The 16,323-nt window shown below is 47.1% G+C and overlaps 1 protein-coding gene across 1 annotated transcript in view; it reads right to left on the bottom strand.

Annotated features, from left to right (window-relative positions):
- LOC119916574 (transcription factor COE3-like) overlaps positions 1–15,899 on the bottom strand; it is a 113,350-nt gene extending 97,451 nt beyond the window's left edge. The window contains exons 1-6 of the mRNA XM_038736625.1: positions 15,185–15,899; positions 12,044–12,200; positions 11,641–11,704; positions 11,502–11,557; positions 9,275–9,348; positions 7,698–7,766 (exon numbers count right to left, since the gene is read on the bottom strand). Of these exons, the coding sequence (XP_038592553.1) occupies positions 7,698–7,766; positions 9,275–9,348; positions 11,502–11,557; positions 11,641–11,704; positions 12,044–12,200; positions 15,185–15,306 (542 nt within the window). The 5' untranslated portion in view covers positions 15,307–15,899. The remainder of the gene's footprint in view (positions 1–7,697; positions 7,767–9,274; positions 9,349–11,501; positions 11,558–11,640; positions 11,705–12,043; positions 12,201–15,184) is intronic.
- Positions 15,900–16,323: the final 424 nt, after the last annotated feature.

Raw genomic sequence — 16,323 nt, 5'->3', positions numbered from 1 at the left:
ACTGAGCAGCTGACTGCGAGCTGCAGCTCATCAGGACAAACTGACTCTATATTTAACACAAACAGAGGAAGAACTTGATGTGTTACATCTGAACGTACAGGAGGGAACAAATAACGATTTTGTCGCAGACAGCGTTTCACAAAGTTTATAAAGTTTCTCTTGACGCAACAACTCACGAAACTCTGTGATTTTTAAAGGGAGTCTGGGGCTGCAGGTTTGGAGGACAGAGATCGGATCTTAATGAGGACAAAAAGAACAGATTAAAAACACCAAGCGCAAACTCATTAATATCCAGGTGACGTATCCAGACACAGTTTCACTTTCTAACTAGTCAATAATTATATTTCATCATTATTGATTATTGGTGTGTGTGCGGAACCAACGGTAGCTGCGAGGCGCAGACAGGAAGCCAGGAACATGGGAAATATAGATCATCACCAGATCAATTCTAACGAGCAGCTAGTTTCTTACAAATCAACAAACACTGACTAAGGAGTCTGAACGTGTCACTGCAGCAGGACGGCGTGCGTGTGAGCGAGTCACCTTTAAGAACGACGATAGAACCCCGAGGAACCTCCACAGGTGAACTCCGCACGTTAAAGAGCTCGCCAGGCCAATCACCAGCTGACAGACAGGAAACCCTTCCACCGAACAGGAAGTGTTTGCTTTCTGCTTTCTCCATCAAGTCTTTGGAGCTCATTTGCATATTAAATTAACCCAATTTACATGTTTAATTTAGCCCTGCTCATCCAGCTGAGCTGCTGAGGTTTCATTTTACAGCCTGAGGCCCTGACCAATCACACGCTGCTCCAGTGTCTTACTCTGGGAGTTCCTTCTTATTAAAGGCCGCTCTCGTTAAGTCCTCCTTGTTAAGACACATTCTCATTTTCAAAGTCTCTTCTCGTTAAGACTCAGCTGATGGACAGAAGCAGGAAAGAAGAAGAAAAGAACATTAAAACATGTCAGAGTTTAATTTTCTGCAGATAAAGAAGTGAAGAGGTGGAGGAGGAGGAGAGGAAGAGCAGAGGAGAGGAGGAGGAGAGGAGGAGGAGAGGAAGAGCAGAGGAGAGGAGGAGGAGAGGAGGAGGAGAGGAGGAGGAGAGGAAGAGCAGAGGAGAGGAGGAGGAGAGGAAGAGCAGAGGAGAGGAGGAGGAGAGGAGGAGGAGGTGGAGGAAGAGAAGAGGAGGAGGAAGAGCAGGGGAGAGGAGGAGGAGAGGAGGAGGAGAGGAAGAGCAGAGGAGAGGAGGAGGAGAGGAAGAGCAGAGGAGAGGAGGAGGAGAGGAGGAGGAGGTGGAGGAAGAGAAGAGGAGGAGGAAGAGCAGGGGAGAGGAGGAGGAGAGGAGGAGGAGAGGAAGAGCAGAGGAGAGGAGGAGGAGAGGAGGAGGTGGAGGAAGAGAAGAGGAGGAGGAAGAGCAGGGGAGAGGAGGAGGAGAGGAAGAGCAGAGGAGAGGAGGAGGAGGAGAGGAAGAGCAGAGGAGAGGAGGAGGGAGAAGAGAGAGGAGGAGGAGAGGAGGAGGAGGGAAGAGCAGAGGAGAGGAGGAGGAGAGGAGGAGGAGAGGAAGAGCAGAGGAGAGGAGGAGGAGAAGAGGAGGAGAGGAGGAGGAGAGGAAGAGCAGAGGAGGAGGAGGAGAGGAGGAGGTGGAGGAAGAGAAGAGGAGGAGGAAGAGCAGGGGAGAGGAGGAGGAGAGGAGGAGGAGAGGAGGATGTGGAGGAAGAGAAGAGGAGGAGGAAGAGCAGAGGAGAGGAGGAGGAGGAGGAGAGGAAGAGCAGAGGAGAGGAGGAGGAGAGGAGGAGGTGGAGGAAGAGAAGAGGAGGAGGAAGAGCGGGGGAGAGGAGGAGGAGAGGAGGAGGAGGAGGAAGAGCGGGGGAGAGGAGGAGGAGAGGAGGAGGTGGAGGAAGAGAAGAGGAGGAGGAAGAGCAGAGGAGAGGAGGAGGGGAGGAGGAGGAGAGGAAGAGCAGAGGAGAGGAGGAGGAGGAGGAGAGGAAGAGCAGAGGAGAGGAGGAGGAGAGGAGGAGGTGGAGGAAGAGAAGAGGAGGAGGAAGAGCGGGGGAGAGGAGGAGGAGAGGAGGAGGAGGAGGAAGAGCGGGGGAGAGGAGGAGGAGAGGAGGAGGTGGAGGAAGAGAAGAGGAGGAGGAAGAGCAGAGGAGAGGAGGAGGGGAGGAGGAGGAGGAGAGGAAGAGCAGAGGAGAGGAGGAGGAGAGGAGGAGGTGGAGGAAGAGAAGAGGAGGAGGAAGAGCAGGGGAGAGGAGGAGCAGAGGAGGAGGAGAGGAAGGTGGAGAGGAGGAGCAGAGGAGAGGAGGAGGAGAGGAAGGTGGAGAGGACGAGCAGAGGAGGAGGAGGAGCAGAGGAAAGGAGGAGGAAGAGCAGAGGAGGATGAGGAGAGGAAGAGCAGGTGAGGAGGAGAGGAGGAGGAAGAGCAGAGGAGGAGGAGAGGAGGAGGAAGAGCAGAGGAGGAGGAGCAGGCTCCTCTGAGGAAACAAACACCTGAGCTGAAGGTAACGCCAATGACATCATCAGAGGAGGTTAAACACAGCTTGTTCAATCAGCTCGTTAACAGATGCCTCGTTAGGAGCTCGTTAAAGGAAACAACAATAAACAAACAACAAACACACAGCTGTCAATCAACCTGAGAGAGAGAGAGAGAGAGAGAGAGAGAGAGAGAGAGGCCTCTGCAGGTAATTAGGCCGTCTGATGCAACGTAAAGCTGCTTCCTGAAACAGTGTGTGTAAAGAAAAACACACACACACCTTTGTTCTTTTAAAAATCGTAAATCAATAACGATCCGTCGCCCCCGGCAACGCTTACTGACGATCAATACACACACACACACACACACGGGAAGGAAACACCTGTTAAATACCAATTACAGGGAGGAGATTCACTTCAGCCTTCATTCCTTCATTCCTTCCTTCCTTCCTTCCTTCCTTCGTCTGAATCTGTCGGCCTATTTGTTCATTGCTCCTTCTCTCCTCATTAAAAGTGACGGAGTTAAAGGGAGAAATAGGAGCGAGGATAGAAGAAAATAAAGAGGACGCTCTGAGTGAAGGAGGAGGAGGAGGATCAGACTGTGAGGTTAAAGAGGAGAGGAGAGATTTGGTTGTAGTCAGTGTGTGTCTCCTCCATCAGAGCGTCTGATGTCTAATGATGAACAAGACGATCAATAAATCACCTCTAACACTCACACTCATCCTTGTACTTCTGTCCTTGTGAGGACCCTCACTGACATAATGCGTTTCCTGGACCCTGACCCCAGTCTAAACCTGATTCTATCCTGATCCTTAAAACCAAGTCTAAACCAGCTCCTGGATGGTCTCGCAGACTGAGAGTGCTTCAAAACATATAGGAACCAGGATCGTCAGTTTAAAACAACAATGTTGGGGGCGGTGATGGCGCAATGGATAAGATGCCTGCCTTCGGTGTGAGAGACCCAGGTTCAATCCCCCACTGTGATCCATCCACCACTGTGTCCCTGAGCAAGACACTTAACCCCTCGTTGCTCCAGAGGCGTGCAACCTCTGACACGTATAGCAATTGTAAGTCGCTTTGGATAAAAAGCGTCAGCTAAATGAGTTAATGTAATATAATGTTAGGACAGGGAGACCAGAGAGACCGGGGAGGCCATGTAGGTGGGGGTGACCAAGGAGATCATTCATTATTGATTAATAATCCAGTTTGCTGTGAGAAGGCTGAATTTATTTATAAATACATAAATGATTTATAATAAGGATGATCTCGATTGATGAATAAAATATTCAGACTGAACATGTTTATTTGGATCAAATAAAAGTGAATGATCACATCCTAACAACAGCATGCTGACTTTGATCAGTGATCAGTTTTCTAATTGATCAGCTGACTCACTAACGCAGTCTCTGTTGTTGCAGCAGCGTGTTGAGGTGACAGATGACGTGAAGTCGTCCTGTAAACTGTTCTTTGTGTCTGAGCAGAGAAACAGCAGCCGCGGTGTGTTCAGGGTCACACTCCTCATTCTGTTTCCCAGGAAGAAAAAATATTCAGCTACACTTCATCTCTCCATTGACTCCCATGCATTCATACATTTAACATTTAGCCGGCCGGGGGCCCTCTGGGGGCCCCAAACATTATTCTGCTGTCAGTCACCCTGAAACGCGGCCAGTAATGAGATTCCATCCAAAACCAACCTGCAGCATGAGAGGGAAATCACCTACGCCCGCTAAATGATTGACAGCACGTCGTCCTCCCATAATCCCACGCTGCAGACACCAGAGACGCTCGCAGACAGGAGATTGTGCCCCCGAAAAATTCTCACATCTGCTATTCAGAGCGAGATGTGAAAAGATGAGAGCTGGTCACCATCATCATCATCAGCTAAACAGGCAGCTGGAAGACGAAAATCTCACCTGCGAGGGATTTCGAGGGTTTAAAGACAGAAGAGATGATTCAGGATCATCACGTTCAAACGCTCTCACCACTGACCCTCAAAGGCTTCTGTCTTTACACAGAACAAAGGACCAGCGAGGCTCAACCTGCGGGACGGGGCCCTCCAGGAGGCCGCGAGGGAAGGAATAAAACAGCACGTACAGCCGCTGATAAAGACGCTACGCTGGATAAAAGGCTGAAAGCTACAGAGACATAAAAAGAGAAAAACTGACTGAGACTCGCGTTTAAAAAAGTGTCAACGACTGGTGCCTGTTAGCATGTTAGCATGTTTGCAGATGATAGAGTCCTGTGTATGTTCAGCTAATTTGCATCAGCAAGTGTTTAATAAATGTATATACTGACAGAACAGTATTCAACTGGCTTACTTCAACATCGTGTCCTGATGAAGAGCTTCATGGATCTCGGCTCCTAGCTGAGATTTGGAAACACCAGGTCCTCCAAACTCAACATGCTGATCCAGTCCACTTTATTTATATAGCAACAAGGTTACCAAAGTGTGATTCAGACCAATGAAAAGCCAACAAACAACAAAACAAAGACCACACAGCTCTTGCGGTGGATTAAAAGTCAACGAATAATGTGAAGGATCCATCCATCCATCGTCAACCGCTTATCCTGCGTCGCGGGGGGCTGGAGCCAATCCCAGCTGACATCGGGCAAAAGGCGGGGTACACCCTGGACAGGTCGGTGAAGGAAATATTAAATATTAAAATATGTAGAGTAAGTGTAATGAATAAATAGTACTAGTAAAGAGTAGCGATCATGTGGAGAGCTGGAAAGGACAGAATCAACCAGAATATTTCACATTAATCATATATGATTGATTAATGAAACTAACTAGTAACGACTTGGAGACCAACATTAACCATTGCTAGTAAACGGGACGTGGACTCCGGTCAAGCCCTGAACTTTCCATCCGTCCTCTGGACCTCTGACTTCTGGACCTACACGAACTGAACATGAATCATCCAAAAGAAATCTGACAGAGCAGAACAAAGACATGTTCTGTATTTTAAGACTGTAAAGAAACATCTGTCCTTACTCTGTACTCTGGATCAGAACTTTCCTCTTTGAGTACGGATTTCTATTAACTGGACCTCAGAACCTTCCTCTCTGTATCTGTGTCTTTTAACTGGACCTCAGAACCTTCCGTTAACTGGACCACAGAACCTTCCTCTCTGTATCGGTGTTGGTTAACTGGACCTCAGAACCTTCCTCTCTGTATCTGTGTCTTTTAACTGGACCTCAGAACCTTCCGTTAACTGGACCTCAGAACCTTCCTCTCTGTATCGGTGTTGGTTAACTGGACCTCAGACCTTACTTTCTGTATCGGTGTTGGTTAACTGGACCTCAGAACCTTCCTTTCTGTATCGGTGTTGGTTAACTGGACCTCAGAACCTTCCTCTCTGTATCCTTGTCTTTTAACTGGAACTCAGAACTTCCATTAACTGGACCTCAGAACCTTCCTCTCGGTATCGGTGTCTTTTAACTGGACCTCAGAACCTTCCTTTCTGAGTCCCGGTGTCTTTTAACTGGACCTCAGAACCTTCCTCTCGGTATCGGTGTTGGTTAACTGGACCTCAGAACCTTCCTTTCTGTATCGGTGTTGGTTAACTGGACCTCAGAACCTTCCTCTCTGTATCCTTGTCTTTTAACTGGAACTCAGAACCTTCCATTAACTGGACCTCAGAACCTTCCTTTCTGAGTCCCGGTGTCTTTTAACTGGACCTCAGAACCTTCTTCTCTGTACCAGTGTCTGTTAACTGGACCTCAGAACCTTCCGTTAACTGGACCTCAGACCCTTCCTCTCAGTACCAGTGTCTATTAACTGGACCTCAGACCCTTCCTCTCTGTACCCTTGTCTTTTAAGTGGACCTCAGAACCTTCCTCTCGGTATCGGTGTCTTTTAACTCAACCTCAGAACATTCTTCTCTGTACCAGTGTCTGTTAACTGGACATCAAAACCTTCCTCTCTGTATTGGTTTCTTTTCTTTTAAGTGGACCTGAGAACCTTCCTCTCGGTATCGGTGTCTTTTAACTGGACCTCAGAACCTTCCTCTCAGTACCGGTGTATTTTAAGTGGACCTCAGAACCTTCTTCTCTATACCATTGTCTGTTTACTGGACCTGAGAACCTTCCCCTCAGAGTACTAGGATCTGTTAGCATTACTGTAGTATTATTTAAATCAGATGTACTCTCTCTCTGTGGTATTTCTCCGCTGTAAACAGATAAAGTGGGTTTAATAAACTGGTCTGATGCTGCAGAATAAAAAGCCCGTCTGAGAGTCTGGATGAAAGTGTTTGTGCTCTCAGCAGCAGAGTCTGACCCTGACATGTTTCCTGTTCACTGGACGACGCCGAAACACAGGAGACCTTCCCATCATGCATTTCAGCAGGCAGGGGGGAGAAAAAGAGCCGCTGTAATATCACCACTTCTCTTTTCAAAAGGCTGCAGCAGTCACATCCATCCCTCCATCCCTCCCCTGCTTTTACTCCCCCTCCTCCCTCCACAGCCTCGGAGAAGAGAGACAGAGGGAAAAGGGGGGAGGGAGGAATAAGATTAATACTCAGGGGGAGGACGAGAGGAGAGGAGGAGGGGGAGGTGAGAAGAGGAGAGGAGAGCGTATGATTCCTCATGGGAGAGAAGAGAGGGGGGAGGGAAGTAGCTGCCTCCCCTGGACCAGTTCAGCTCAGCCTCTCTGTGAACGCTGATATTTCTGGATGATCCCTGTTTTTTAAGTCCAGCAGCAGAATCCAGCCTGAGCTGCAGCTAATGTTCTCCTGTCCTGACTTCTGATTGCCTTCACCATCAGACCAGATCCTGTAGGGTCCTCCAGCATCAAAGACCAGCTCCAGTCTTTAACCAAAACAATGACCCACAAACCCACAGACCAGAGTCCATGAATGAAGGTGGTGATGTGAGGTCATGACCTTCTTCCTTTCTAATGAATTCTTTGTCTTATTAAAAACATGCTGTGTTCAGGACAGTTGACCTTGGGACACTGAAGGATTCTGCTTGTGTTGGTGAACAGAGCGGCAGCATGTCTTGGGACGCTATCAGCACAGAAACACTCCGACACGTTGATGTGAATTATAAACACACAAATTTATACATCAGGTCTGAAATATAATAACACACACACGCCGGGCTGGAGAAACATGTCGCTGTTAAAATAACGTGTGTGAAAGAGAGCATGAAATCCACTCAGCAGCATCAACTCACACTGCATGATAACACTGTGTGTGTGTGTGTGTGTCAGGTGTGCAGTATCTGTTACCTGTCGATGATGACAGGGTCCGACGGCGTCTCGTTTCTGTTTCCACAGCTCTTCTTATCGCAGCAGCGGCTGACAGAGACAAAGACAGAATAATAAAAACTGTCACAGGGTCTTCATTCACTTTGCTCTGAAAAACACGACTGCACCTCTTTTACACAGTACAGGTACTACAGGTACTACAGTACATGCAGTAGTTCAGGGTAGGGATCTACACAGGCTACTCAGGTGTGACAGTCCTTGGGTCTATTAGAACCAGGTGTGACAGTCCTCGGGTCTATTAGGACCAGGTGTGACAGTTGTCAAGTCTATTAGGACCAGGTGTGACAGTCTTGGAGTCTATTAGGACCAGGTGTGACAGTCCTCGAGTCTATTAGGACCAGGTGTGACAGTCCTGGAGTCTATCAGGACCAGGTGTGACAGTTGTCAAGTCTATTAGGACCAGGTGTGACAGTTGTCAAGTCTATTAGGACCAGGTGTGACAGTCCTCGAGTCTATTAGGACCAGGTGTGACAGTCTTCGAGTCTATTAGAACCAGGTGTGACAGTCTTGGAGTCTATTAGGACCAGGTGTGACAGTTGTCAAGTCTATTAGGACCAGGTGTGACAGTCCTCGAGTCTATTAGGACCAGGTGTGACAGTCTTCGAGTCTATTAGAACCAGGTGTGACAGTCCTGGAGTCTATCAGGACCAGGTGTGACAGTTGTCAAGTCTATTAGGACCAGGTGTGACAGTCCTCGAGTCTATTAGGACCAGGTGTGACAGTCCTGGAGTCTATCAGGACCAGGTGTGACAGTCCTGGAGTCTATCAGGACCAGGTGTGACAGTTGTCAAGTCTATTAGGACCAGGTGTGACAGTCTTGGAGTCTATTAGGACCAGGTGTGACAGTCCTGGAGTCAATCAGGAGAAGGTGTGACAGTTGTCAAGTCTATTAGGACCAGGTGTTACAGTCTTTGAGTCTATTAGGACCAGGTGTGACAGTCCTCGAGTCTATTAGGACCAGGTGTGACAGTCCTCGAGTCTATTAGGACCAGGTGTGACAGTCCTTGAGTCTATTAGGACCAGGTGTGACAGTCCTCAAGTCTATTAGGACCAGGTGTGACAGTCCTCGAGTCTATTAGGACCAGGTGTGACAGTCCTCGAGTCTATCGGGACCAGGTGTGACAGTCCTCAGGACTATCTAATCGGGTAGGGTCACACCTGGACCTAGTGTATTTGGAATAGCAAGTCTAAAAGTTTTGGTTAAGGTGAACGAAAGTCACCTGATGACCACGATGACGAGGTTTGACAGTCTAATTAGGTCAGCCATGGTCAAACCTGGTCCTCAGGTGTATGTTGACCAGGTTTGAGTACGCTGTCAGATGACCGTCACAGCTAGACCTGAGGTGAGTCATACCTGGTTTAAATGAACTGAGGGCCAGGTGTGAGAGTCTGATGATGTATGGAAGGGTCCCAGTCAGACCTGGTCTTCAGGTGTATCTGAGCAGGACCTGATTGTCCCTGGTTTGTGTTCAGAAAAATCAGTTTAAGCATGGTGGGTCCAGCAGGTAGTCCTCTCCAGGACAGGTTAATGTTCTCACCTGCACATGATCTCATGTGTCAGCAGAACTCGGCACATCTCTGGATTCTTGTCCTGACCTTCATAGATGATGGCCTGAAACACACACAGGTGAGACGAGTCCAGGTGAACACACCTGTCACACATGAAACCTGCTGCAGGAGGGAATGTCTTGGCTGTCGGCAGCAGAAACGACTCAATTAAAGGCCCGTCTGATTGGCTCAGTCAGGACTCATTATTAGCTATTAGTGGAGCGAACTGAGCGCGTGCGGAGCGAGCAGGCTGAGTGCAAACATTTGATCCTCTGAATGTTTTATTACAGCCGGCAGACATTCAACATGGAACAGCTGGAACCAAACGCAGGAAAAGCCTTTTTCACAAAGGCCGGATGACACCACGCAAACGACGCCTGACGGGCACGCTCGTTAGAGACGCACTAATTGAATGACTCGTTAGAATTAAACGCTTCCACTGCAGCTGATTTCCATGAGAGGCATTGTGCAGCAGAGAGAGAGCTGACTGTGGAATGTTACCAGCACTTATTAGTCATGTGTTATATTACTGCGTTACACCAGACAGCAGTATATTACTGTAACTGAGTTACTTTAAGTACACGTTACTCCCAACACTGCTGGTGGCGCCAGAGGAAAGATCATGGAGGCAAATGTAAAGAGTTCCTCCACTGGAGAGCAGGAACTGTAGAGAAGCACGTCCTGTCTCCTACAGTCTGATTCTCCACAGCATCAGGAAGAATTTCAGGTCTTTGTGGTTAAACGTTGAATATATTAAAGTCGACGCTGAACTGAAGCACAAGACGGGACGTGATGAACCAAAACATCGTTTCCTGAACTTCACTCAACTCATCCTGATTTCTATAGTTTCTGCACACACAGTGACCACACAGGGAGACTCCAGGGAAACACCTGAGCTGGTTAGCTTAGCACAGCCAGAGGCTAGTGAGTGTGTTTAAACAGTGGAGGAGGAAGGGGTGGTGGGAGGCAGCCTCAGAGACGGACCTGTCCCCTTAACCAAAGTGGTTTAGGATCCAAGGTCATGTTAAGACCAACTTAAGCATGAGAGGATTAAGTGAGGCTCGGACGCTGAAAGAAGAAGCAGCTGTTCAAAGTGAACCCAGCTCAGTTTCTAAATGTGGCGCTGCTGGACTCTGGAGTGTAAAGGCCTCGGCATGTTTCAGACAGATCATCAACAGCGTCAGTAACAGTCAGACAGTCAGGTCTGCAGCTCCACCCACACTCTCCACACCTGAACCAACAGACCACTGCAGCTAACAGATGGTCCAACTTCTCTCTCTGTTGCCTGTGGATTCTCACGCCCAGTAGAGAGAGACTTTCATTTTCACTGAAACAGTCTGACAGGGAGCCAGGAACACCACAACGTGGCCTTCATGTTGTCGTTATCAGCACAGGAAGTAGAAACACATCACACCGTAGTAGATTCTACTTCCAGAGTGGGCACTGACACTGCTCAACATTTACTTAACTAAAAGAAGTCACTGTTGACTTCGGGTTTCACACGGGTCAGGAACTTCTTTAGACCAGGTCAGCTGACTTCCTCCTTTGCTCCCGTCTTAATTACTACGACCACAAGAGGTTGATGTGATTATAGGTCTTAATGAGCTGCTCTGATGGGCTACAGTTTATATATACACACACACACATATACATATATATACACATATATATATATATATATATATATATTAGAGGTGGGTCGATACAGCAGAGTACAGCACAGAGTATCGCGATATTTTCTGTGGCAATATTGCATCAATACACGGAGGTCAAGTATCGATCTTTTATTAGATAAATTGTACATACTATAATGATAAAATGAATTGCTTTTCAGTCCACTAGAAAAAGAGTTTTCCTTTGGAGACACAATTTGAAGTTGGAAAAAGGTAAAAAATTGCAATATATCGCAATATGTTTAAAATCGCAATAAAATCGTATTGTGACAAATCGTGATAATATCAGTTCCCACCCTATTACATATGTACTATATATCATATATATGTATATATATACTGTTTATATGAGCCTTTAAATAGTTAAGATGTGCTCGGTCTGGCTTTGGTAGAATATTAGAGGACACAGAGAGACATGCTGGATATATATGCGAAATATTTCAGCCTGTTCACGCCGAGAAACGCGTCCATGAACCCGGAAACGTTTTCAGACATGATGTCTGACTGAGCTCCTGTCAGTGAGCCTGATGATCAGCACTCTCACCTGTTTGGTCATGGAGTCGATCAGCCGCACGTACAGGTCCTGCTCCGTCCTCACTCCTGCACACACAGTCACATTATCATTAGTACTATTGAACAGCCTCCACTCAGGCTGAGCTGTGCAGTAAAACAAGCGTCCCCACCGTTGCTGTAGAGCAGCTGCAGCTTGTAGTGGATCCCGTTGTTGGTCTTCTCTCCGCCCGGCTCCTGCACACACACGGACAAGCTGATGGGTGCGCTCGGTCTCTACTTCTGCTCCACCCGGACCTTTTCACAGCACGTGACCTGTGTGACCTCTGGGGGGGTTTGGGTTCTAACTTTTATTTCTCAGACCTGTGAGTTTGTTTTCTATTCCTGGTTGTCCCTGATTTTCTGTGTTGGACTGATTTTCTAAAAATGCGTGAGCAGGGGCGGGGCAAAGCAGGCCATCATAGGTGTGTTTGATTTCTACTCTGTGTATATGTATTGTGCATTGGGAGAATGTGTTGGTGATGGCAGTGAGGTGTGTTTGGTTTGTGTCCCGGCTACTCCCTCCCTGTCTCTCACCTTTTCTTTCTCCACAAAGTCGACGTAGGTGGTGCGTTCGATCTCCACCGGCTGGCCCTGCCGGTCGTACAGCGCCAGCACGAAGTGGAAGAAGTTGGACTTCCTCAGGTTGGACGGAGGCTGCTTCTCAAAGTGAGCTCGGGCTAACCCCACCCCGCTGAGAGACAGACAGGTCAGACATATGAGGAGACAGCAGGGTGATGTGATTTAGGGGAGGGGTTAGTGACGTGATGACAAAATACCTTAACATTCAACTGATTGTAGGCAAAAAGATTAAATCCAGGATCAATGTTTCAGAGTTACAGAGAGCGTCAGAACATTTAAGTCACAGCCAGCAGTGATGTGAATTCACTGGATGTGAAGTGAGACAGAGACGCAGGTACAGGTGAAAACATGTCACCTGTACGCTGCAGTCGTCTCTAAAGTTTCCTTCGTACACTTTCTCATCCCGGCTCGTCGCATACGGACGCTTGGTCGGACCCCTTGGCGTCACTTTTTAACGCCCTGCGTAACCTTTGTTTCGTCTATTAGTTTTGACCTGTAGGGCTCCGTGGTCAAGTTAGCAAAACAAAAAAAATGCAATGTCCGTAAGATTTTCAAAATAAAACTAGTGGTAAACATTGTGAAGCGTCACAGTTTGGTAAGGTTTAGGAAGCGATCCTGGTTTGAGTTAAAATAACAACATTGCTTACGTTTCTTAACTCACGTAAGTTAAGTCACGTTACATTTGTAACTTACATAAAAACTTTCAACGTTGACTTTTTGTTTCACACAGGAAACACACACCGGCCTCCTGACTGAGAGTTTGGTTTCTGTAGCCTTGAAATACGGCGCTACAGGGTTTCCCTCAGCACGCTGAACTATGATGCTAACGGGTGTTGACCACGCATCCGTATGTTATGCGATGAGGGTGAGAACGTGTTGGCCTCCCGCTCTGAAAGCTCTTCTCTCGGCCGCACTGAAAAAACACATCTCCTAAACTTTAATCTCAGAAATTCAGCGTTTTTTCTCGGACCCTCGGACCCCCCCCCGTCTCTGTCTTATTTTACATATCTGGCCCTAACACGCCGCCGGCCTTCCCAAATGACAGTTTTGTAGCATTTTGACGTGGGCAGCGTTCAATCAGCGCTGACTGTGACTCCGCCCACCACGCCAGTGTCTGGCGCGGCGCTTCCTGACACGGTAAAACATCTGAAAACATTTCAGTGCAGAGTTTCCCTCATGTCTGCAGTTACAAGGTTTCCACCTGACGACAGCCAGTTCAGTGACTGAAGCATTTTCAGGGATGAAACTTTAATTTAAATCTACAGACATAAGATTTGATTTTATTTTACCTTTATTTCTGCAGGTGGGTTAACAATTAATTGTTCATTACAGAGACGGCATGGTCAAAAATGAAAAAGCAAGAGACCTGAAGGGGCGTTGAAATGAAGCGCTCCTCAGAAGAAGAGCTCCATGCAGGTCCAGCATCAGTAAATCTCTGACATGTTTAATAATAATAAAGAGTTTCTTTTCATCACATGATGTTAATTAACAGCTAAATATTGATAAAACTCTGCGGCTTTAACCTCCAGGTGAATGAATCATGTTAACATGTTTCACACTGCAGGAATATTAAAATGTGAATCTGCTGCCGCGGAGCTCCATAAATATTCAGTCGAGTCAAGCGGCATCGTGACCCCGCTGCAACCTTCTCTCTCATTACAATAAAACACTCAGCTTCTGCGGTGTGAGTTTATTCTGTCTTCATTCTGACAACAAGACAAAAAGAGTGAAGCTTCCAGCCGACAGCACGTTCAGCTGCAGAATTTATGATGTGTGAAACAGAACAAATAATAACTTTACTCGTGTTAACGAAGGATCCATCTTCAGACGCTCGGACAGACCGATTTTATTCTGCTCAGATTAAATCTGTTTGTTTTACTCGTCAGTAAGAAACAAACTCAGATTATCTGCTGAGATCCAGATTCTCATTTCAAACATTCACTTTCTGGAATTTTTCTGTTCAAATGTTGAAACATCACTTTGTCTCCAGGCTGAACATTTCTCATCTCTCAGGAACTGTTTTTATTCTTTATTGCATTCAAATGTTAAATTTATGTGGATTAAAAATGACACGTCATTATTATTCTTATTATTTTTCACAGCTGCTTTGTGTTCATATGAATCAAACAAATAATTTCAAAAAGGTTTAAAATGTGCAGAATAAAGTTTCCTGGTGTCTCAGCTGCTTGTAACTATCAGCTTTCATTCAATAAATGTTGAGCTTCAGCTCACAGAGACGCTTAAAGAACATTTTAAAAATCAATATTAAATCTGCAGCTGTCTCCTGATCATCATGCTCACATCGCTGCTTTATTAGAATATTAATGACTAATATTAAACATCATCTGCAGCTCGACCGACATCAACGCGCACCGACAGCTGCTTTTATTCAGACGGCAGAATAAAATTAAAAGATGAAACATTATTATTATTATTATTATTATTATTAAGAGAATTCATTTAGTTTGAACATCAGCTGTTTAATAACTGATTATTATTAAATCATCTGCATAATTATCAATAAATGTAAATATTGATCTTTGTGAAACAGAGTTTCTGACGCTTCGGACCTGGAACAGGTTTTAAATTCTGATTTTATTTTTTTACTTATTACGAGCTAAACTTTAAAATGAACTGGTCCAAAAAGATCAGAAGGTGATCTGAGAGAGAAATATAAGGTTTAGATGAGTCGGCGGCGCTCAGCCCGGAGCTGCGTCCTGAGCACAGACAGCCTCACATAAATAAAGATCATTTTTCTTTCAGCTGCAGGAAGAACAGAAGATATTTTTCTGATCTGAGAAAATTTAAATTTCACTCTGAAAAACACATTTGATCATTTCTTCATATTTAATATCAGAAACCTCTCTTTGCTTTTTATCCAAATTCAGCTGCAGAGAAAACCCGAAATGTTAAACCTGATCAGAGGAAAAACTGCAGGCTGAATGTGTGAGGAAGTTAAAGCTCCTCCTGACCTGGACGCTGCTGCAGAAACATCAGGAACATTAAAGCCTCCTGATCTAAATGTTCCTGCTGAGCGGCCGTGTGTCCGCTGGGACTACAGCTCCCAGAATCCCTCTGGGGCGGCGGTGAGTTTACCTCTGAGCGGCCGTGTTGGCGTCCACCACGCCGGCCGAGTGCATCCAGGAGCGAACAGCCAGCGGCTCCTCCTTCATGCTGGCCGTGGCCCCGCGGGGCAGGTTGTCCTGGATCCCGAACATCTCCGGGGCCCCGACGCTGCGACCGTCACCGCTGCACGACCACGAGAGCGACGCAAGACGTGGACAAACCAAGAAGAAGAAGAAAAATCAGCAGCTCTGCGGGACAGACGGAGGCTGGATCTTCTGGAGGGACGACGTTTTGTGGAAGTCCAAAGGCCGGCGGCGGCGAGGAGGAAGAGGACGACGAAGATGAGCCGGGAGTTTATTCAACTTTTCATCTGGTTTTTAGATTTAATTCAACTTCACTCTGGAAGAAAACGAAGAAGAGTTTTAATTTAAAGAGATTTTTAAAACTCTCAGCGTTGGCCGTCACGTTGAAAGAAAGGAAGGAGTAGGAGGAGAAAAAAGGAAAATAAAATCCTCAGAGAGAACGAGGGGAAGAACAGAGACGAGTCCGGACGGCAAATCGAGCGCGAGCAAAGTGTCTTTTTTCTTTTCCCCAAAGAGAGGAGGAGAGAGGAGGAGACGCAGGCCGCTGATGGAGGGATGAGGAGCAGAGGAGAAACTCTCAGCCCTGCGGCCCCACAGGACTGGACGCCAGAACCCAAAAACCCCACGGGTCTTCCTCCAAGCTGCTGACGACATCACGGGCAGGGGGCGGGGCCTGACCATATAAGGACAGGAGCGGTGAGAGAGTGTGTGCGTGTGTGTGTGAGGAGAGAGAGAAGAAGAAGAAAGAGAGAGAGCGAGAGGGAGGAGGGGGAGGAGGCGGGCGCTCGAACCGACCAACCAGAGAGAGAGAGTGCCCTTGTGCAGTCATTTACACCCCCCTCCCCCCCCTCCCCCTCTGAACTGGTTTCATTCCAGGTTTGGTCTGTTCTGACTCTGTTTAAAGATTTAAAGGCGCAGTACGTGGTGCTGATGGGAAGCCAGTGAGGGATCCCGTCCCACTCGTGTCCTCGTGTCCCCAGTTCACTTTCACACAAACACAATTAAATTTTAGCCAAACTTTCATAAACTGGTGAAAGTGAAGGCGCCTGCTGAGACGTGTCTCCCGTCTGAAGCTTTGGAGACGTG

The sequence above is a fragment of the Micropterus salmoides genome, unplaced genomic scaffold, assembly GCF_014851395.1.
Source record: "Micropterus salmoides isolate LMB-PRFRI ecotype aquatic unplaced genomic scaffold, ASM1485139v1 Ms_hic_scaffold_21, whole genome shotgun sequence".
In the NCBI taxonomy this organism is placed as follows: domain Eukaryota; kingdom Metazoa; phylum Chordata; class Actinopteri; order Centrarchiformes; family Centrarchidae; genus Micropterus; species Micropterus salmoides.
Note: the sequence above shows the minus strand (reverse complement) of the source record. Positions and strands in the feature narration are given on the sequence as shown.